The sequence below is a fragment of the Mesoplodon densirostris genome, chromosome 12 (assembly GCF_025265405.1).
Source record: "Mesoplodon densirostris isolate mMesDen1 chromosome 12, mMesDen1 primary haplotype, whole genome shotgun sequence".
Taxonomy (NCBI): domain Eukaryota; kingdom Metazoa; phylum Chordata; class Mammalia; order Artiodactyla; family Ziphiidae; genus Mesoplodon; species Mesoplodon densirostris.
In genome coordinates, this window is record NC_082672.1 from 28,794,367 (window position 1) to 28,816,073 (window position 21,707).

General features: G+C 38.5%; 1 protein-coding gene across 5 annotated transcripts in view; it reads left to right on the forward strand.

Annotated features, from left to right (window-relative positions):
- AHI1 (Abelson helper integration site 1) overlaps positions 1-21,707 on the forward strand; it is a 211,851-nt gene that overhangs the window by 183,585 nt on the left and 6,559 nt on the right. For 3 of the 5 annotated variants that reach the window (XM_060114693.1, XM_060114694.1, XM_060114695.1), the window contains 2 exons: positions 4,237-4,338; positions 17,638-18,341. In XM_060114693.1, coding sequence (XP_059970676.1) covers positions 4,237-4,336 — 100 coding nt within the window. In that variant the 3' untranslated portion in view covers positions 4,337-4,338; positions 17,638-18,341. Of the gene's footprint in view, positions 1-4,236; positions 4,339-17,637; positions 18,342-20,655; positions 20,921-21,707 lie in introns of those variants that run through there. The other 2 variants (XR_009533948.1, XR_009533949.1) reach the window with 2 other exon arrangements.

Here is a 21,707-nt window from a genome sequence, read left to right on the forward strand (position 1 = left end):
CTGTGAGGATATGATATTACTTTTTCCTTTTGTAATTTCTATTTATTTATTGATATTCTCTATTTGATGAGATGTTGTTCCCATACTTTCCGTTAGTTCTTTAAGTATGGTTTTCTTGCGTTCTTTGAATGTATTTATAATAGTGGATTTCAAGTTGTTGTCTAGAAAGTCCGATGTCTGGGCTTCCTAAGGGACCATTTCAGTTGATTGCTTTTTCCCTTGTGTGGTGCATACTTTCTTGTTTCTTTGCATGTCTTGTAACCTTTTATTGAAAACTAGATATTTTGAATGATATAATGTGACAACTCTGGAAATTAGATTCTTCCCCCTCCCCAGGGTTTGTTATTGTTGCTACTTATTCTAGTTGTTTGTTGTTTGTTAACTTCTCTGAACAAATTCTTTAATTCTTTCACTGTAATGTGTTTGTCCACAGGAGTCTTTGCTCAGTTAGATTAGTGATCAGCTAATAATTGGACACCGATTTCCTTAAACACCTGGAACCAGTAGGTCCCCCAGTCTTGCCAGGTAGGGGCTCTGTGTGTGCTGTGCACACCTTCAACACCCAGCCAGGCAGTTGACACCTCTGTCTTAGCCTTCACTTCCTGTTGGCATAGAGTCTTAAGGTCAGCCAGTGGTGAGGGCTTAAGGCCTTCTCAGGTCTTTCCTGTGCATGCACACAGCCCTACACATGTGTAAGACCTCTAGACTCCCAGGACTAAGTCTGAGCTTTTCAAAACCCTCATGGACAGCTTATTCCCCCAGCTTTTCCTTTAAAGCTTTTAGTTAGTCTGTTGTTTGCCTACTGTTATCCACCACTCAGGCAGCCCTGAAGTTAATTGTAATTGCCTCCCAGGGAAAAGGCAAGCTCTAAGATAAGTCAAATGCAGACAGCCTTACAAGTGGTGTCTTCCAGGAAACCACCAAACAGGTCAGATAATGATAATTCCTTGGGAATGAGGCCTTGAAAGAGCTCCAGCCCTGTTCTGCTCCTTCCAGTGGCTGCCAGGTTGCTGGCTTTCACCATAAACGCAGGCTCTTCTTTTTCAAGGTACCCACAGAGCCAGACAGTGGGGATGGGATAAGGTAAGTTAAAATGCCACAAAGCTCACTGTTCTTACCAAGTGTCAACCATTCTTCTTGAATAAACATTCTCCGGGTTACTACAAGCTATTGGCTGATTTCCAGAATCTAAAAAAGTTGATTCTAACCCTGCTTGCCAGTTTTCTCATAGCTTATTTGGAGGAGAAAATTTTCAGAAGTCCTTACACCACCGTTTTTACTGATGTCACTCTATTTCTTCTTCAGATGTTGTGTAGACTCACCAGTAAAGCTCTCTGGGCCTGAAGTATTCTTTTATGGAAGATTTTTAACTACAAGTTCAATTTGTTTAATAGAAGTAGAGCTATTAAGTTTATCTATTTCTTCTTATATAGGCATTGATAATTTGTATCTTTCAAGGAACTTGTCCATTTCATCCAAGTGGTTGAATTCATTGGCATAAGGTTGTTCATAATATTCCCTCATTATCTTTTTAATACTGAAAGAATCTGTAATAATGTTGCCTCTTTAATTCCTATTATTGATAATTTATTTCTTTACTCTGTTTTCCTCAGTCAGCCTGGCAAATGGTTTATCAATTTTATTGAAAAGAACAGCTTTGTTTCATTGATTTCTCTTTATTGTTTATTTATTTTGTTTCATTGATTTCCACTCTGATCTTTATTTCTGCTTCTTTGGGGTTTAATTTGTGCTTCTTTTTCTAGATTTGTTAGGTGGGACTGGAACTGTGTTTAGTCTAGGGCTAATTATTCCTCACTACTGACACAAATCCCTTTTGGGTATTCTACCCAATGCGTTCTGAGTTGTGCGGTTTTCCATCCTGGCTGATGGGAATAGGTACTGTCCCTGGCCTCGGGAGATTTCCTCCGCTGTATATTGTCACCTGTACTCTGCTGAATACTTGAAGAGAACCTTTGCACGTCTCCAAGTTCTCTCACTATGAAGCTGTCTCCTCTCTGGTAGTCTGTGAACTATAGCCTACCTGGTCTCCTCAGACTCCTAGCACTCACTCAGGGAGCCCACCAGGCTCCACACAGTCTCCATCCCCCTGTGCTGTGGCCTGGAAGCTCTCAAGGCAGTAAGCTGGGGAGTCATAGGGCTCATCTCATTTATTTTCCATTTCTTCGGTATCACTTTCCTTTGTTGCTTAGGATTCAGTGTCTTGAAAATTATTTCATATGTTTTGCCCAATTTTTTTGGTTGTTTTAGGTGAGCAATAAATCTGGTCCCTGTTACTTCATCTTGGATGCAAGCAAAAGTCCAGATGTTGTATTTTTCAGGGTAGCTTTCTGTTGGATCATATGTACATTATGAGAAAGAAAAGGTGGAGAGGGTCACACGGTCTGATTTTCCCACAGTGATCAGGGAAAGCCAAAGATGTAAGATAGCATTTAATTCTTAAAAACCATGTAGAGACAGGGTGAACAAAAAGAAAAGGACCTAGAAGTCAGAAGGATGGCAGGAGCTAAGGCACAATTGCATGAAAGTGCCTGGAATACCCTGAGACTAGCAGGGTACTCTACAGGGTGGGGGAATGCACAGACCAAAAAAATATATATATATATATTTTTAAATTGGGCCTCCCAGCAAGATACAGTCCAGGTCCACTGTGTCTGTAATCTTACCAGTTGCCCAAATACAAAGATTTCACATAAATGTAGATTTCTTATTTCTTTTGAAGTTCTGGACCACAGTTCCACATTCTTTGCTGGCTTCCATCCACTGGAGCTGAGTTAGTGGTCGCCTCCCTAAGATGAGTCATCCACTCTCCAGTTTACCAGGGTCCCTGCCGTATTATTCCTGGCTTGCTTTCCTCGCTCTCCTTGTCACCCTGGCATCCACAGACACTTGAATTTTTACTTTAATGCTAAGGTGTAGGTTCCCTGGAGATAGGCAGTAAGTTATCGATGCTTTTTGCTTCAGAACTCAACTTTTCTTTTCTCTCTCATCATTTTCCTCCTTTCTAGACATACTTTATTTGTTCTTTCATCTTTGTGGCTTCTGACCCTTTTCCTTCTCAGTCAACTGACTTCATTTTACTTACTTAGACATCTCCATATTAGTCTTCTCGGGCTGCTGTAACAGTACCACCGACTGGGTGGCTTTAATAATGTAAATGTATTATTTTCATAGTTCTGGAGCCTGGAAATTCAAGATCAAGGTTCCAACAGGGCTGGTTTCTGGTGAGGCCTCTCTTCCTGCCTTGCAGGTGGCCAGCTTCTTGCTGTCTCCTCAGATGGCCTTTCCTCTGTGCATGTGTGGAGAGAAAGAGCTCTCTGGTGTCTCTTCCTCTTCTTATAAGGACACCAGTCCTGTGGCTTAGGGTCTCACCCTTATGACCTCCTTTAACTCTAATTACCTCCTTAAAGGCCCGATCTCCAGATATATTCACTTTGGGGGTTAGGGCTTCAACCTGTGAAAGAACACAGTTCAGTCCACAGCAGTCACTGTTCAGTCCTCCTTACTGCCTGATTTTGAAATTCTTGTACCTTTTTCAAGCTCTGTTGTGATGTCTCCCATCATTCCTAGACATCCTAGAAAGGGGACACTGCCTTCCATTCTTTGAATTTCCCTTTTTTCATTGTTTTTGTATTTTCTTTTTTCTAACATAACTTGAATTACTAAACACTCATCCACAAAATATTTGTTTTCTATGTTACTGTTCCTGTTGAACCATTTGAAAAGCTGCATTCCCCATCCCACAGGTCAGGATATCACTGTTTTCTTATGCATAAACTTCACCCCTTCTTTCACCCCTTCACCTCTTCTTTGTCAGTAAGGAATCTCCTGCTCTTTTACACACACACACACACACATACACACACACACACACACACACACTTCTATTTAATTTCATAAAAACTTCCTGGTTTTTCCTAGGCAGCTAATATTTTTCTGAAAGAAGTAAAATTTATTTTATTCTTGTCCCTTCATACAGTAAAAAGGAGCCAAACCAGCTAAGGTTTATTGTCTCTACGTCAGAGAAATACCTCTGACTCCCCGCTGCCCACCCACATATATAATCGCTCATATCATCTGTCGAATATTTTTCTCTCAGATCCTCCCATTTATCTCCCCTTTTTATTCCCACTGCCACTTCCCTAAATCCGAGCCCCATCTGAGCTGTTGCAGCAGCTTTCTCACTGGCTCCTTGTCTCCACTCTTCCCCTCCTGCAGTTCTGAGGTGGGCAGAGAACAGAGCCTTGAGGACCGCAGACACATCATGGATATGCAGGGCAAGAAGAACGAGCAAATGGCCGGAAAGTCACCCTCATAGAGGTAAGAGGAAACCAGGAGACCGTCATGTCACGGAGTCAACAGGAAGGTTTAGGAAAGGCATGGTCAACAAGGACAAATATCAAAGACAGCAGAAGTCAAATAAGGGCTGAAAAATGCCTTGGGGATTTGCAACCAAGAGGCTGTTTGTGACCTGGGAGAAGATGGTTTTGAATGGAGGGTCCTGGAAGCATGAGTCAGATTGTCTCCAGCCCACAGGGAGAAGGCCCGTCAGGAGAGGCTGCTTCTCCCAGAAGTTGGACTTCAAAGGAAAGAAAAAGTTCTGCAGAAACTAGTGGAAAACACAAGATGTAAGGAAGATCTTTATACAGGAGGGAATGACAAGAATATTTATAACCCCAGAGCAAAGAGCCCCTTGAGAAGAGCCAGTCAAGGTATAGGATAAGGAGAATAATTAAAAGAGTAGTATTTGAAACAAGAAGGTGGGGCTACTTTTTCCACTGAGACAGGCAAGTGAGACAAAATGAGTTTGAATGATGATGTTTTCTGGTGAGAGATAAAGTATAAGAAGGACAGGAAAGGACTTAAAGAAGGCGGCCTCTGTTTTCTCTATTACTAGAAGTGAAGTTTGTCTGATGAAAGTGAAAATGTTAAGCTCTACCACGTACACTTTTATGAAATTGATACTTAATGAGAATTAGATTCAAATTTTCCATAAGCATTTTTAGATTTTGATGGCAAAAAATAAAATCTCATTATACAGAAAGTTTATAAATCAATAGTTCTATAATCATGGGTGTTAAGGAATGACTTTTTATCATTGATACCAGAATCAGAAAACATATTTTGAAACAGGTTTTTAGCTCTAAATAATAGAAACTTTAAAATCATTTATGTCAGAGAGAAAAAAATGCCATAAGCAGAATCTAAAAACAACCAATAAGCTGGGATCAGGAAGAATTTCACAAAATATGTGACAGACGAAGCGTTAATACCCTTAACTTATAAAAAGCTCTAAAAAGTCAAAAGGGAAAAGAAGTATATCAGTAGGAGAACTGGCAAACGGGGTGCATAGGATATTCTTAAAGGGATATATATATATAGATAGATAGATATAGATATAGATAGATAGATATATATAGATATATAGCAGTGAACATATGAAAAATGTCCAATTACAGTGATCAAATTAATAGAAATTAAAACAATAAATGAGATGGTATTTTTCCCTCAGAAAATAGCAGCAAGCTTCAAACTGATATAACCTTGTGTTGATGAGAGTGTGGGGAAGTGGGTTTCCTCATATGCTGCCAGTAATAGTATATATTAAAACAATCCTTTGTGGAATATAGCTTGGTAATACTTGTTTATTTTAAGTTTTCAAATTGTTGATGTCTTTTGACCTGAATATTCTACTTCCAGGAATTTACTGTAGGAAAATGTTTAAGTATACATGCAGAGATTCAGTTAAAAGGCTACTCCTTCAAGCAGTGTTTTAAAAATAGAAGGAAAAAAATTCAATTTCTATGAATAAAGGATTGATTAACTTATTATTTTTTTAAATTTATTTATTATCATTTTTTTTTTGGCTGCGTTAGGTCTTCGTTGCGTGCAGACTTTCTCTAGTTGTGGCGAGTGGGGGCTACTGTCCATTGTGGTGCGTGGGCTTCTCATTGCGGTGGCTTCTCTTGTTGCGGAGCATGGGCTCTAGGCGTCCGGGCTTCGTTAGTTGTGGCACAAGGACTCAGTAGTTGTGGCTCACGGGCTCTAGAGTGCAGGCTCAGTAGTTGTGGCGCACGAGCTTAGTTGCTCCGCGGCATGTGGGATCTTCCTGAGCCAGGGCTCGAACCCATGTCCCGGGCATTGGCAGGCGGATTCTTAACCACTGTGTCATGAGGGAAGCCCAGTATTGATTAAATTATGAAACATTTATGTAATAGAACACCATGTGACTATTTCAAATAGTGAAAATATTATAGAAGTATGTTCGTAGATGTGGAAGGAATGATGAAAAAATTTTAAGTTAAAAGGATGATTATAAAATAGTTTTTATATAACATATGCATAAAATATGGAACAATATACATCAATAAATGTCAGTAGTTATCGCTAAGTGGTGGAATTGTAGTGATTTTTTTCCTTCATTTTACTGTGTGTATTTTCTAATTTTTCTACTCAGCATATATTGATATATATACACACTTGATCATTTCTTTTTTTTCTTTGCTTTTTGTTTTTTTGAATTTTATTTATTTTTAACACAGCATTCTTATTACTTATCTATTTTATACATATTAGTGTATATATGGCAATCCCAATCTCCCAATTCATCCCACCACTGCCCCCCGCATTCCCCGCTTTGTGTCCACACGTTTGTTCTCTACATATGTGTCTCTATTTCTGCCTTGCAAACCAGTTCATTGTACCATTTTTCTAGATTTCACATATATGCGTTAATATACGGTATTTGTTTTTCTCTTTCTAACTTCACTCTGTATGACAGTCTCTAGGTCCATCCACGTCTCTACAAATGACCCAATTTCGTTTCTTTTTATGGCTGAGTAATATTCCTTTGTATATATGTACCACATCTTCTCTATCTGTTCGTCTGTCGATGGGCATTTAGGTTGCTTTCATGACCTGGCTATCGTAGATAGTGCTGCAATGAACATTGGGGTGTGTGTGTCTTTTTGAATTATGGTTTTCTCTGGGTATATGCCCAGTAGTGGGATTGCTGGGTCCTATGGTAATTCTATTTTTAGTTTTTCAAGGAACCTGCATACTGTTCTCCATAGTGGCTGTATCAATTTACATTCCCATCAACAGTGCAAGAAGCTTCCCTTTTCTCCACACCCTCTCCAGCATTTGTTGTTTAAATTTTCTGATGATGCCCATGCTAACCGGTGTGAGGTGATACTTCATTGTAGTTTTGATTTGCATTTCTCTAATAATAAGTGATGTTCAGCAGCTTTTCATTTGCCTCTTGGCCATCTGTGTGTCTTCTTTGGAGAAATGTCTATTTAGGTCTTCTCTGTGTTTTTTGATTGAGTTGTTTGTTTTTTTAATATTGAGCTGCGTGAGCTGTTTATATATTTTGGAGATTAATCGTTTGTTGATTCGTTTGCAAATATTTTCTCCCATTCTGAGGGTTGTCTTTTCGCCTTATTTATGCTTTCCTTTGCTGTGTAAAAGCTTTTAAGTTTCATTAGGCCCCATTTGTTTCTTTTTGTTTTTATTTCCATTACTCTAGGAGGTGGGTCAAAAAAGATCTTGCTGTGACTTATGTCAAAGAGTGTTATTCCTGTATTTTCCTCTAAAAGTTTTATAGTGTCTGGTCTTACATTTAGGTCCTTAATCCATTTTCAGATTATTTTTGTATATACTGTTAAGGATTGTTCTAACTTCATTCTTTTACATGTAGCTGTCCAGTTTTCCCAGCACCACTTATTGAAGAGACTGTCTTTTCTCCATTGTATATCCTTGGCTCCTTTGTCATAGATTAGTTGACCATAGGTGTGTGGGTTTATCTCTGGGTTTTCTATCCTGTTCCATTGATGTATATTTCTACTTTTTTGCCAGTACCATAGTATCTTGATTACTGTAGCTTTGTAGTATAATCTGAAGTCAGGGAGTCTGATTTCTCCAGCTCCGTTTTTTTCCCTCAAGATTGCTTTGGCAATTGGGGGTCTTTTTTGTCTCCCTACAAATTTTAAGATTTTTTGCTGTAGTTCTGTAAAAAATGCTATTGGTAATTTGATACGGATTGCATTGAATCTGTAGATTGCTTTGGGTAGTATAGTCATTTTCACAATATTGATTCTTCCAATCCAAGAACATGGTATATCTCTCTGTTTACACTTGATCATTTCTTTTAAAACAAAAGTAATTTCAGAATTTTTTTAATACAGCCCATTCTTTATACATTTAAAGAAATCAAGGTCTGAGAGTCAGAGTAAAAAATGCCTGAACTAGGACTTGATCTTCTGGCTCCAAGTTCAGAGTTATTTCTGTTACAAATGCTTTGCCTTTTTCCCCTTTTTTTTTTAACATCTTTATTGCAGTATGATTGCTTTACCATGGTGTGTTAGTCTCTGCTTTATAACAAAGTGAATCAGCTATACATGCACATATATCCCCATATCTCCTCCCTCTTGCTTCTCCCTCCCAGCCTCCCTATCCCACCCCTCTAGGTGGTCACACAGCACCAAGCTAATCTCCCTGTGCTATGTGGCTGCTTCCCACCAGCTGTCTGTTTTACATTTGGTAGTGTATATTTGTCCATGCCACTCTCTCTCACTTCATCCCAGCTTACCCTTCCCCCTCCCCATCTCCTCAAGTCCATTCACTACATCTGCATCTTTATCCTGTCCTGCCCCTAGGTTTTTCAAAGCTCTTTTTCTTTTTTAGATTCCATATATATGTGTTAGCACACAGTATTTGTTTTTCTCTTTCTGACTTACTTCACTCTGTATGACAAACTCTAGGTCCACCCACCTCACTATAAATAACTCAATTTCATTTCTTTTTATGGCTGAGTAATATTCCGCTGTATATATGTGCCACATTATCTTTATCCATTCATCTGTCAATGGACACTTAGGTTGCTACCATGTCCTGGCTATTGTAAATAGAGCTGCAATGAACATTTTGGTATTATTTGAATTATGATCTTCTCAGGGTACATGCCCACTAGTGGGATTGCTGGGTCATATGGTAGTTCTATTTTGAGTTTTGTAAGGAACCTCCATACTGTTCTCCTGGTGGCTGTATCAATTTACATCCTCACCAACAGTGCAAGAGAGTTCCCTTTTCTCCACACCCTCTCCAGCATTTATTGTTTGTAGATTTTTTGACGATGGCCATTCTGACTGGTGTAAACTGATACCTCACTGTAGTTTTGATTTGCATTTCTCTAATGATTAGTGATACTGAGCATCCTTTCATGTGTTTGTTGGCGATCTGTATATCTTCTTTGGAGAAATGTCTGTTTAGGTCTTCTGCCCATTTTTGGATTGGGTTGTTTGTTTTTTTGATATTGAGCTGTGTGAGATGCTTGTATATTTTGGAGATTAATCCTTTGTCAGTTTCTTCATTTGCAACTATTCTGAGGGGTGTCCTTTCATCTTTTTTTTTTTTTTTTTTTTTTTTTTTTTTCCTTTTGCGGTATGCGGGCCTCTCACTGTTGTGGCCTCCCCCGTCGCGGAGCACAGGCTCCGGACGCGCAGGCTCCGGACGCGCAGGCTCAGCGGCCATGGCTCACGGGCCCAGCCGCTCCGCGGCATATGGGATCCTCCCAGACCGGGGCACGAACCCGTATCCCCTGCATCGGCAGGCGGACTCTCAACCACTTGCGCCACCAGGGAGGCCCCTTTCATCTTTTTTATACTTTCCATTGCTGTGCAAAAGCTTTTATGGTTTATTAATTCCCATTTGTTTATTTTTGTTTTTATTTCCATTTCGCTAGGAGGTGGGTGAAAAAGGATCTTGCTGTGATTTATGTCATAGAGTGTTCTGCCTATGTTTTCCTCTAAGAGTTTTATAGTGTCTGGCCTTACATTTAGGTCTTTAATCCACTTTGAGTTTACTTTTGTGTATGGTGTTAGGAAGTGTTCTAATTTCATTCTTCTACATGTAGCTGTCCAGTTTTCCCAGCACCACTTATTGAAGAGGCTATCTTTTCTCCACTGTATATTCTTGCCTCCTTTATCAAAGATAAGGTGACCATATGTGTGTGGCACTATCTCTGGGCTTTCTATTCTGTTCCACTGATCTATATTGCTGTTTTCGTGCCAGTACCATACTGTCTTGATTACTGTAACTTTGCAGTATAGTCTGAAGTCCGGGAGCCTGATTCCTCCAGCTCCATTTTTCTTTCTCAAGATGGCTTTTGCTATTCAGGGTGTTTTGTGTTTCCATACAAATTGTGAAATTTTTTGTACTAGTTCTGTGAAAAATGCCATTGGCCGTTTGATAGAGATTGCATGAATATGTAGATTGCTTTGGGTAGTATACTCATTTTCACAGCATTGATTCTTCCAATCCAAGAACATGGTATATCTATCTGTTTGTATCATCTTTAATTTATTTCCTCATTGTCTTATAGTTTTCTGCATACAGGTGTTTTGTCTCCTTAGGTAGGTTTATTACTAGTTATTTTATTCTTTTTGCTGCAGTGGTAAATGGGACTGTTTCCTTATTTTCTCTTTCAGATTTTTCATTATTAGTGTATAGGAATGCAAGAGATTTCTGTGCCTTAATGTTTTATCCTGTTACTTTACCAAATTCATTGATTAGCTCTAGTAGGTTTCTGGTAGCATCTTTAGGATTCTCTATGTATACTACCATGTCATCTGCAAACAGTGACAGTTTTACTTCATCTTTTTCTGACTTGGACTCCTGTTACTTCTTTTTCTTCTCTGATTGCTGTGGCTAAAACTTCCAAAACTATGTTGAATAATAGTGGTGGGAGTGGGCAACCTTGTCTTTTTCCTGATCTTAGTGGAAATGGTTTCAGTTTTTCACCATTGAGAACAATGTTGGCTGTGGATTTGTCTTATATGGCCTTTATTATGTTGAGGTAAGTTCCCTCTGTGCCTACTTTCTGGAAGGTTTTTCTCATAAGTGGGTGTTGAATTTTGTCCAAAGCTTTTTCTTCATCTATTGAGATGATCATATAGTTTTTCTCCTTCAATATTTTAATATGGTGCATCATATTGATTGATTTCCATATATTGAAGAATTCTTGCATTCCTGGGATAAACCCCACTTGATCATGGTGTATGATCCTTTTAATGTGCTGTTGGATTCTGTTTGCTAGTACTTTGTGGAGGATTTTTGCGTCTATGTTCATCAGTGATATTGGCCTGTAGTTTTCATTTTTTGTGACATCTTTGTCTGTTTTTGTATCAGGGTGATGGTGGCTTCATAGAAGGAGTTTGGGAGTGTTCCTCCCCTGCTATATTTTGGATGAGTTTGAGAAGGATAGGTGTTAGGTCTTCTCTAAATGTTTGATAGAATTCGCCTGTGAAGCCATCTGGTCCTGGGCTTTTGTTTGTTAGAAGTTTTTTAATCACAGTCTCAATTTCAGTGCTTGTGATTGGTCTGTTTATATTTTCTATTTCTTCCTGGTGCAGTCTGGGGAGGTTGTGCTTTTCTAAGAATTTCTGCATTTCTTCCAGGTTGTCCATTTTATTGGCATAGAGTTGCTTGTTGTAATCTTTCATGATCCTTTGTATTTCTGCAGTGTCAGTTGTTACTTCTCCTGTTTTCATTTCTAATTCTATTGATTTGAGTCTTCTCCCTTTTTTTCTTGATGAGTCTGGCTAATGGTTTATCAATTTTGTTTATCTTCTTAAAGAACCAGCTTTTAGTTTTATTGATCTTTGCTATCGTTTCCTTCATTTGTTTTTCATTTATTTCTGATCTGATTTTTATCATTTCTTTCCTTCTGCTAACTTTGGGGTTTTTTTCTTCTTCTTTCTCTAATTGCTTTAGGTGTAAGGTTATGTTGTTTATTTGAGAGGTTTCTTGTTTCTTGAGGTAGGATTGTATTGCTATTAATGTCCCTCTTAGAACTGCTTTTGCTGCATCCCATGCGTTTTGGGTTGTCATGTTTTCATTGTCATTTGTTTCTAGGTATTTTTTGATTTCCTCTTTGATTTCTTCAGTGATTCTGGGTTATTCAGTAGGGTATTATTTAGCCTCCATGTGTTTGTATTTTTTACAGATTTTTTCCTGTAATTGATATCCAGTTTCACAGTGTTGTGGTCAGAAAAGATACTTGGTACGATTTCAGTTTTCTTAAGTTTACCAAGGCTTGATTTGTGACCCAAGATATGATCTATCCTGGAAAATGTTCCATGAGCACTTGAGAAGAAAGTATATTCTGTTGTTTTTGCATGGAATGTCCTATAAATGTCAGTTAAGTCCACCTTGTTTAATGTATCATTTAAAGCTTGTGTTTCCTTATTTATTTTCATTTTGGATGATCTGTCCATTGGTGAAAGTGGGGTGTTAAAGTCCCCTACTATTAATGTGTTACTGTTGATTTCCCCTTTTATGGCTGTTATTATTTGCCTTATGTATAGAGGTGCTCCTATGTTGGGTGCATAAATATTTACAATTGTTGTATCTTCTTCTTGGATCAATCCCTTGATCATTATGTAGTGTCCTTCTTTGTCTCTTCTAATAGTCTTTATTTTAAAGTATATTTTGTCTGATATGAGAATTGCTACTCCACCTTTCTTTTGATTTCCATTTGCAAGGAATATCTTTCTCCATGCCCTCACTTTCAGTCTGTATGTGTCCCTAGGTCTGAAGTGGGTCTCTTGTAGACAGCATATATATGGGTCTTGTTTTTGTATCCATTCAGCCAATCTGTGTCTTTTGGTGGGAGCATTTAAACCATTTACATTTAAGGTAATTATCGATATGTATGTTCCTATTCCCATTTTCTTAATTGTTTTGGCTTTGTTATTGTAGGTCTTTTCCTTCTGCTGTGTTTCCTGCCTAGAGAAGTTCCTTTAGCATTTGTTGTAAAGCTGGTTTGGTGGTGCTGAATTCTCTTAGCTTTTGCTTGTCTGTAAAGGTTTTAATTTCTCCGTTGAATCTGAATGAGATCCTTGCAGGGGAGAGTAATCTTGGTTATAAGTTTTTGCCTTTCATCACTTTAAATATGTCCTGCCACTCCCTTCTGGCTTGCAGAGTTTCTGGTCAAAGATCAGCTGTTAATCTTATGGGAGTTTCCTTCTATGTTATTTGTTGCTTTTCCCTTGCTGCTTTTAGTAGTTGTTCTTTGTATTTAATTTTTCATAGTTTGATTAATATGTGTCTTGGCATGTTTCTCCTTGGATTTATCCTTTTGAGACTCTCCGCACTTCCTGGACTTGATTGACTATTTCCTTTCCCATATTAGGGAAGTTTACAACTATAATCTCTTCAAGTATTTTCTCAGTCCCTTTCTTTTTCTCTTCTTCTTCTGGGACACCTATAATTTCAGTGCTGGTGTGTTTAATGTCCCAGAGATCTCTGAGACTGTCCTCAATTCTTTCCATTCTTTTTTCTTTATTCTGCTCTGCAGTAGTTATTTCCACTATTTTATCTTCCAGGTCACTTATCCGTTCTTCTGCCTCAGTTCTTCTGCTATTGATTCCTTCTAGAGAATTTTTAATTTCATTTATTATGTTGTTCATCATTGTTTGTTTGCTCTTTAGTTCTTCTAGGTCCTTGTTAAACGTTTCTTGTATTTTCTCCATTCTATTTTCAAGATTTTAGATCATCTTTACTATCATTACTCTGAATTCTTTTTCAGGTAGACTGTCTATTTCCTCTTCATTTGTGTGGTTTGGTGGGTTTTTACCTTGCTCCTTCATCTGCTGTGTATTTCTCTGTCTTCTCATTTTTCTTAACTTACTGTGTTAGGGGTCTCCTTTCTGCAGGCTGCAGGTTCATAATTCCCATTGTTTCTGGTGTCTGCTCCAGTGGCTAAGGTTGGTTCAGTGGGTTGTGTAGAATTCCTGGTGGAGGGGACTAATACCTGTGTTCTGGTGAATGAGGCTGGATCTTGTCTTTCTGGTGGGCAGGTCCACGTCTGGTGGTGTGTTTTGGGTTGTCTTTTGCCTTATTATGATTTTAGGCAGCCTCTCTGCTAATGGGTGGGGTTGTGTTCCTGTCTTGCTAGTTGTTTGGCGTAGGGTGTTCAGCACTGTAGCTTGCTGGTCATTGAACAGGGCTGGGTCTTAGCATTGAGATGGAGATCTCTGGGAGAGCTTTCGCCATTTGATATTACGTGGAGCTGGGAGGTCTGTTGTGGACCAGTGTCCTGAACTCGGCTCTGCCACCTCAGAGCCTCAGGCCTGACTCCCAGCCAGAGCACCAAGACTCGGTCAGCCACACGGCTCAGAAGAAAAGGGAGCCCAAAAATGAAAGGAAGGAAGGGAGGGAGGAAGGGAGGAAGGAAGGAAGGAAGGGAAAGAAAGGAAGAAAGAAAGAAGAAAATAAAATAAAATAAATTTACTAAAATAAAAAATAAAAAAATAAAAATGTAATTTAAAAAAATGAAAGAAAGAGGGACTTCCCTGGTGGCGCAGTGGTTGAGAGTCCACCTGCCAATGCAGGGGACACGGTTCATGCCCCGAGCCTCAGCTCCCAGCCCCGCCCACCCCGGCGGCCGAGGAGACAAGCCTCTCGGCCTGGTGAGTGCTCATCGGCACCGATCCTCCGTGCGGGAAACTCCCTGCTTTGCCCTCCGCACCCCTGTTGCTGCGCTCTCCTCCGCGGCTCTGAAGCTTCCCCCTCTGCCACCCGTAGTCTCCGCCCGCAAAGGGGCTTCTAGTGTGTGGAAACCTTTCCTCCTTCACGGCTCCCTCCCACTGGTGCAGGTCCCATCCCTATCCTTTTGTCTCTGTTTATTCTTTTTTCTTTTTTCCTACCCATGTATGTGGGGAGCTTCTTGCCTTTTGGAGGTCTGAGGTCTTCTGTCAGCGTTCAGTAGGTGTTCTGTAGGAGTTGTTCCATGTGTAGATGTATTTCTGATGTATCTGTGGGGAGGAAGGTGATCTCCGCGTCTTACTCTTCCACCATCTTGAAGGTCCCTCATGCTTTGCCTTTTAACTCTGATTAAATGGTAAGTACTTGCCAGGCGGGGGCTATAGCATGCTCACATTTTCTCTCCCCAGTACTTAGCCTGGTGTCTGGCCACGTAGTAAAACTTCAGGGAATACTCATTGGATTGAATTTCTTGTGGAGTAGGACCCAATATTTTTAGGAATCTTATTTTTCACACATACCATACACACAAACATTAACCTGGTTTCATACTCATTTTCAAAATCCTGCTATGAGATTTTCCTTTCTCCTTTCATATGATTTGCCTTTATTGGCCCTCACTCTGTTACTCTCTCCCTCTGTTATGTTACGGGGATACTTTATGAGGAGATACCACAGAGAAAGCCTGGATTTGTTTTCATACTGGTGTCTTGGTTAGATGACATCTCTTCCCTTTTCAGCAAGTCTCTGCTGCCTCTTAGGTGTTCGGTCTCTGTGCTGTCAGCAGCCATCATCGTGCTGCTGTGTCCCTCTTGCTTGTTCCCTGTTGTCAGAAGGGGGCTGTTCCTTGTCCAAGGTGCGCACGTGGCAGTCTCTTCTCCTTTTCCTTTTATTGTGTCCCCTTTCTCCCTTTCATAGATAGTCTTTGTCATTCTGTACTCAGTGTTCCTTCCTCTTCTTAGTCTGAGTCATTTCCCTTAAATATGTTATCTTTACTGCCTACTTTAGCTTTTTCCAGTTAAGTTTCTCTTCAGGTTCCCTCTCTTGAGGGTCCTCCTGGCTCCTGTGTTTACTTCTCACAATGCAGCCTCAGTCTGATTGATTTAGCGTGTCCTACGGTCTTGTGCAGGATCCATCTCACTCATTTCCAGCTGTTCTTCTCCTCCTCCCCCTCCCTTTTCTGTTTTTCTTCCTCGGTTTTGTCCTACCACTCTCATAAACTCCTCCTCTCACCCTGTTTGTCTCGTTACTCCTCTGAGGTCCTTTACCTTCCTCACTGTTCCTTGCAGACGTTTATAGGGTCTCTGGGTGACTTGTGCTCAGCATCCATTTGAGCCTTTTCTTCCCCACTTTTATCAGACCCTAATTTGAGGCAAGTTTTATATGCTGTACCTTTATACACACCAGGACAGTATGATGCCCTTTTTTGCCCCTGGTGAGATTGTACCTTGCCTCACCATAGCTGTACCATTTTATAGTCTACCTCAGTTGCGTTTGTGAGCGTGTTCACTTGAAACATTTCGGGGCTTCTATATATTATATAATACTGGTTTAACAAATTTAAAATCAGAAAAAAAGGACTGACAAAGGATTTTTTTTCCCTCGTATGGAAAGGTAGTACAACCATTTATTTAAGATTGGGCCATAAACCATAGCAGAAAAGAATATGAAACAGAATGTGTGCATGTATATATATATATATATCCATACACAATATATGTATAACTGAATCACTTCACTGTACAGCAGAAATTAACACAACACTGTAAATCAAATATACTTCAGTAAAATAAATTTAAAAAGTAAAAGATTGGGCCTGTCCCTAAAGGCACAGATGTTCCCTAACCTTCCGGTTTAGGGTTAGGGAATGGTTATTAGCACATCCTTTTTTGCCATGATGCTCTAGCCTCTACTTTACTCAGGAGTGATCAATGGAATTGACCACCACCTAATCAGATTGCCATTATCCTTAGGTTGAAATTTGTTTTCTAAGAGCAACCAAATGTTAAACCCTTTCTGTTCAGAAGAAAGACAACAACAGTTTTGTGTAAGTCCAGATACTCATCACTGATATGTAAATAATTGCATCAGAAAATTTCAGGTTCAACCCCTAGTTTATCACCCTCTAGTTTTGGTGTACTAACTGCATAGTCTCTAAAGAAGCAACATCTTGTTCCATCTGCCTATTGGTTCTTGATTTTTATTGATGGTATAATTTGTTTTATTTCAAAGCTGCATCTAGATACATAGTTAACCATCACTATCTTTGTCAATCAAAAATGCCACGTACCATTTTTTGGATTTATTTGAAAAGCTATAATAGTTTACTCACTTCTAAAAGAAGACACAACCCTAGACTAAATGAAAGAGTGCTGTTTAATAAAACGGCCTATAGGCTTTCCAGTCACTAACCCGGAAACATCTTCCATGACAATTTTTTTTCCAGTGAATGAAGAATGTTATAAACTCCGATTGCCTGCACTTAATTTCTGGAAGTTACTGAGGGTTTGCAGTGCTTATTGTCTGTATTTGAGAAATGTATTTCTTTTTTACTTAAATTAACTAGTCAGTGCTGGATCAGGCCTTTAGCAACTGCTGATGACGCTAAAAGATGTTAATTTAACTGTATGTTCAAGAGGCAAGCTAGAACTTAATTCTAGAAGTTAAACTAGAAGTATGTTCAAGAAGACAAATTAGTATTTTGGTCGTGTGTATGTGTGTGTGTGTGTGTTGCATAGTGTGTTTTTTGGGGGGTATTTTGTTTCTTTTTTTTGCGGTACGCGGGCCTCTCACTGTTGTGGCCTCTCTCGTTGCGGAGCACAGGCTCCGAATGCGCAGGCTCAGTGGCCATGGCTCACGGGCCCAGCCGCTCCGTGGCATGTGGGATCTTCCCGGACCGGGACACGAACCCGTGTGCCCTGCATCGGCAGGCGGACTCTCAACCACTGCACCACCAGGGAAGCCCGCATAGTGTGCTTTATTACTTGTGCTGTTGCCTGGGCATGCCAAGATTTGTTGTAACTAGAAGACATTGTTTAAGTTCATTTTAGTACATTTTGTGTCATTTTCTCCTAGTAAAAAGAGCTGAAGAAGAATGAAGAGGCAAGGAACCAAATATACAGAAATGAAATGACAAATTAAACCAAATGGAATTTCTCTTCAGAGTTCAGAAATTTCAGATGGCCAGGAAGAAAGGAAGGCTCTACTATTTCTTATACTTATGAAAGAATCTAGAAAAATCAGTAGCAAGGTATGGGTGGAAAAATAAATGTGGCCTTTTGAGCTTAATTGTTATAAACCATTGTGTTTGCTGTTGATCAAAGTATTGGTACTTGTATTTATTAGTAACTGCATCAAAATTACATTACCATTCTTGGAAAAATCAATAAAGAAAAACCATAATTGCCATGCAGCAAATATGAGGAAAAAGTGTTTGCATTGTTAGGATGTCCGTAAAGTAATCACTTAATATTATATCTGTAATGTGGTTATATGTGTGATGATATACTCAGAATATGAAATATCTGCTATTTAAATTTAACTTTATTTAAAATAAAGATAAGCAGCTTCAGGATTTTGTGTATTCAAAATGGTCCAAGTAAGAAAGGCATTAAAAGGTAATAAATGTGTTTGTTTTGAATGAATCATATGTGTAAATTGATACACATAAACTAAAAGTGGTTTTTGGCTAGACTGGCAACAGTGTTCCAAATTTTTTTACTTTTAAAAAAAAGCATTTCATGTTGAAGCATATAAGTGATTTGTAGGCTTAACATTGTTTAATATTTATTTTAGTCTTAATACTTGTTTTTAAATTTTTACATTGAATTATTTATTTCTTTAGTTCCAGAGTAACAGTGTCATTACTATGTGACTATATATTTTGAAGTGAGATGTTATAAAATGGGAAAGTTCATCTCTTTGTTTTTCACTTGACTCTTCTTAAAACTCTGTGATTTTAAGTCTGTCAATAAAATATTTAACTTCAAGAAGGTCAAAACTATATAAAATTAGAAAACTTATTTACCAAATTAGACAATTGATTCCATTAAAGTAAGAAGTAAGAAAAACAGTGTTGGGCATTGAGGTGTAAATTTTGCCCAGATGTATACCCGATGTGAAAAATCTTCTAGTAGAAATATATTTTACTCTTACCCCTGCACATGTTGTAGAGGCATGAAAATTGGTAAACTTGCCCCTGCTGTGTAGAACTTGGGGGGAGGGGGGCATTTTTGAAAGTGGTGAGTGGCATTGATGACTGCTGAAGCCCTCAGCCATTAGCACAGAAATGTGTTCTGATAGTACCAAGCTCCCCTGTTCTGGATGCACACGTCTGTGCTTCAGGTACAGCTGGACCCAGCCAGCTTGAGTCACCCTTGTACAAGCTTGTTTTTTCTGTCTTGTGAATGCACTTGATAATTAAAAAAATAAAAATATGTGGCTCTCTGCAGTTTCAGCTCATAGTTTTGAGATATGTGTAGATTCTCTGATTTTGGTTTTAATTACAAAGAATTTCAACAAGTTGCAACATGATTTTAAATCAAGACGATAATAAAATAATGTCAGAGGAGCTAAACATTTGCTGAAATCCCAATGTTCATATGAAAAATAAAGTAAAGGGTTATTTTTATATTGCAACTACTGAAGGCAAAAATAACAATTGAGGCAAACACCAGGAAAAGTTGTTTCTACGCAAAGCCCATTTCTTTTCTTTTTTGTCCTGATGACAAAGCAAGACTTGGGTTATGTTCGTGAATAGATTAATTATTATTAATTAATAATCTTCACCACCTTCTAAGATGAGATCGCGTGGGGGAGATCATAAGAGTGCCCTCCAAGTAATAAGTCCAAATTATAATCAAGCAGAGAAATCAGACTATTTACTTAGTAATAAATTAACTTTGTTTTATTTTTATTCTAAAATTATTGAATTCTATCCCATTTTATAGTCTCTTTTCTCCAAATAAGTATCAATTTGACACTATCTTTTCTAGATAATAGATAATGTCATTCTTACAAATTAATTTCCAATTATTGATTCTACTCTGTCTTGAAGGTTCGAGTTTCTTCAGTATCAAAACTATACAATGAATAGAATTTGCAAAGCTAGAATAAAAAGCAAGTTTTAAAAAGATTTAAAACTTGAAATATTTTACACCATGAATGCAAATTCATGTTTAAAATGCACCTTTTAAATATGAAATCAGTGTTTTAAATGGTTAACACTTGATACTTTTGAAACCTTTCGTAAGGTTTCTTTCCAAAAAAAATGGATACTTGACATTAATTTTATTTTTCAGTTACAGAAAAGTTTTATTAAAGAAAGATATTTTCTCTTTAGGAAGTTCAGCAGGACCATCTGGGAAATAATTTACCATTTTATAACTTTATATGTCATGTTATTTTAGTCATATATTTAACTCACAACTATTTTTCAGAGGGGTAGAAAGTTCTAGAAACTATATCAAAAACTCATGACCTTATACTTTTATACATATTTCAGTGATTTCCATCTGAGGTCCATATCTGTTAAGTGGATTATGGGAACATTTTTCACTAGTCCAACTTTTGAAGCTCTATATTTGTTGATTTCTACCTCATTGGACTTGACTACAGAAGAGATTCCCCAAATCTTCACCTTATGTACATGACCTCATTTAGTCCTCACTTCAAACCCAGGAGGAAGATAAAATCTTCCCTGCCCCGCAAATAAGGAAACTGGGGCTTTGAAAGTTAAAGAACTTGTCCAAGTGCACATGGTCACTCAGTGTGTTGCTTGCTGTCCATGGAGGTTTGTCAGACTCCACTGGGACATCTCAAAGGTCCCCACCCGCCTCAGGTGCTGGGTGGAGTGAGCCAGTAGCACCTAGGGTTGGCCTCCAGCCCACACAGGAGTAAGGAAGCAACCTGATGAATGTACAGCCACACTCAGAGACTAGAAACATCTCATATGTCTTCCATGCAGCCGTGACCTACATAAAATGAAATACCATATCTGAGTGAAATTTTTTTTAAAAAAACTGATAATGTCTTTACCTCATATTTGTTTTGCAAAATCTTTACTCCATACTCTAATTCTTACATTTTTTTAAGGAATCGATTCTGTGGACTCAAACTAATACATGGACAGTAACATTTTATTCAAGAAACAGTATCCCAGTCACATAAGAGAAAATAAAAACATCAAGAGTCACGTCAATCAAAAGGCTCTGTTGAGTGGCAAACTCAGTCTGTGGATGGACCCAATTATCTGCAGGCGAATTGAATGTCAGCATCATTTAGGGTTAACAATGGACCAGCTAGGCAAAAGCAGACAGCTACTCTCTGCAGAGACCCGGAAAGCAAACTTGGTAATGAGGTACTTCATTCATCATATCTTTCTGCTCTAATTATTAAAGTGAATAGGGAATACTTTAACTTAAGGCGGGAACTGGATAACATAAAAACATCTGTTTTGTAAACACAAAGAATGCTTTTTTTCTAATGATCTCTTCACATCTACATCAAGCATATGTTGTGAGCCCCGTTTTCAAAAGTTGCTGTTCTAACACCTCAAATTCATTCTGATTATGGATGGGTTATTTTGATTGTCTCAGAAAGTTAGGGAGGATAAAGCTGCTAAGAATCTACAATTTTACTATCTACTCACAATCTAAAGAGCGGGAGGCTGTCATAAGTAAGTATGCATAACCATGCATAACACACGTTTTATTACTTGTGTCAGAATGGTCCAGCTACATATACTTCAATGTCATTCATCTCTAAAAGTACTAAACAATCTGATTTTTACTCATTCTAGTTCACTTTTTCTTAACTCATCACTTGGATCCTTGTGAAGAATTGTGAAAGAATTTGGTAGAGGAAAATGTAGGATTTTTTTTTTATACAACAATTATATAAGTAAACATATATTGCCAATCCTTAAAGTTGCTTGGAATGAGCTGACTTACTGTTGAGAGGGAACAATTATAGTTAAGAAAAAAAAAGTACAAAAGGAGGAGAAAGCAGGAAGGCGAGGAAACTAGCTTGTTGCTAGAGCAAAAATGAACAACTGAAGCTTGTGAAAAAGCAGTCGCTAGACCAAAGGAAGAAGGTTCCCTGGAGAAAAACGTGGTCGCTACGGTTCAGTTTTTCAGTGACTTCAA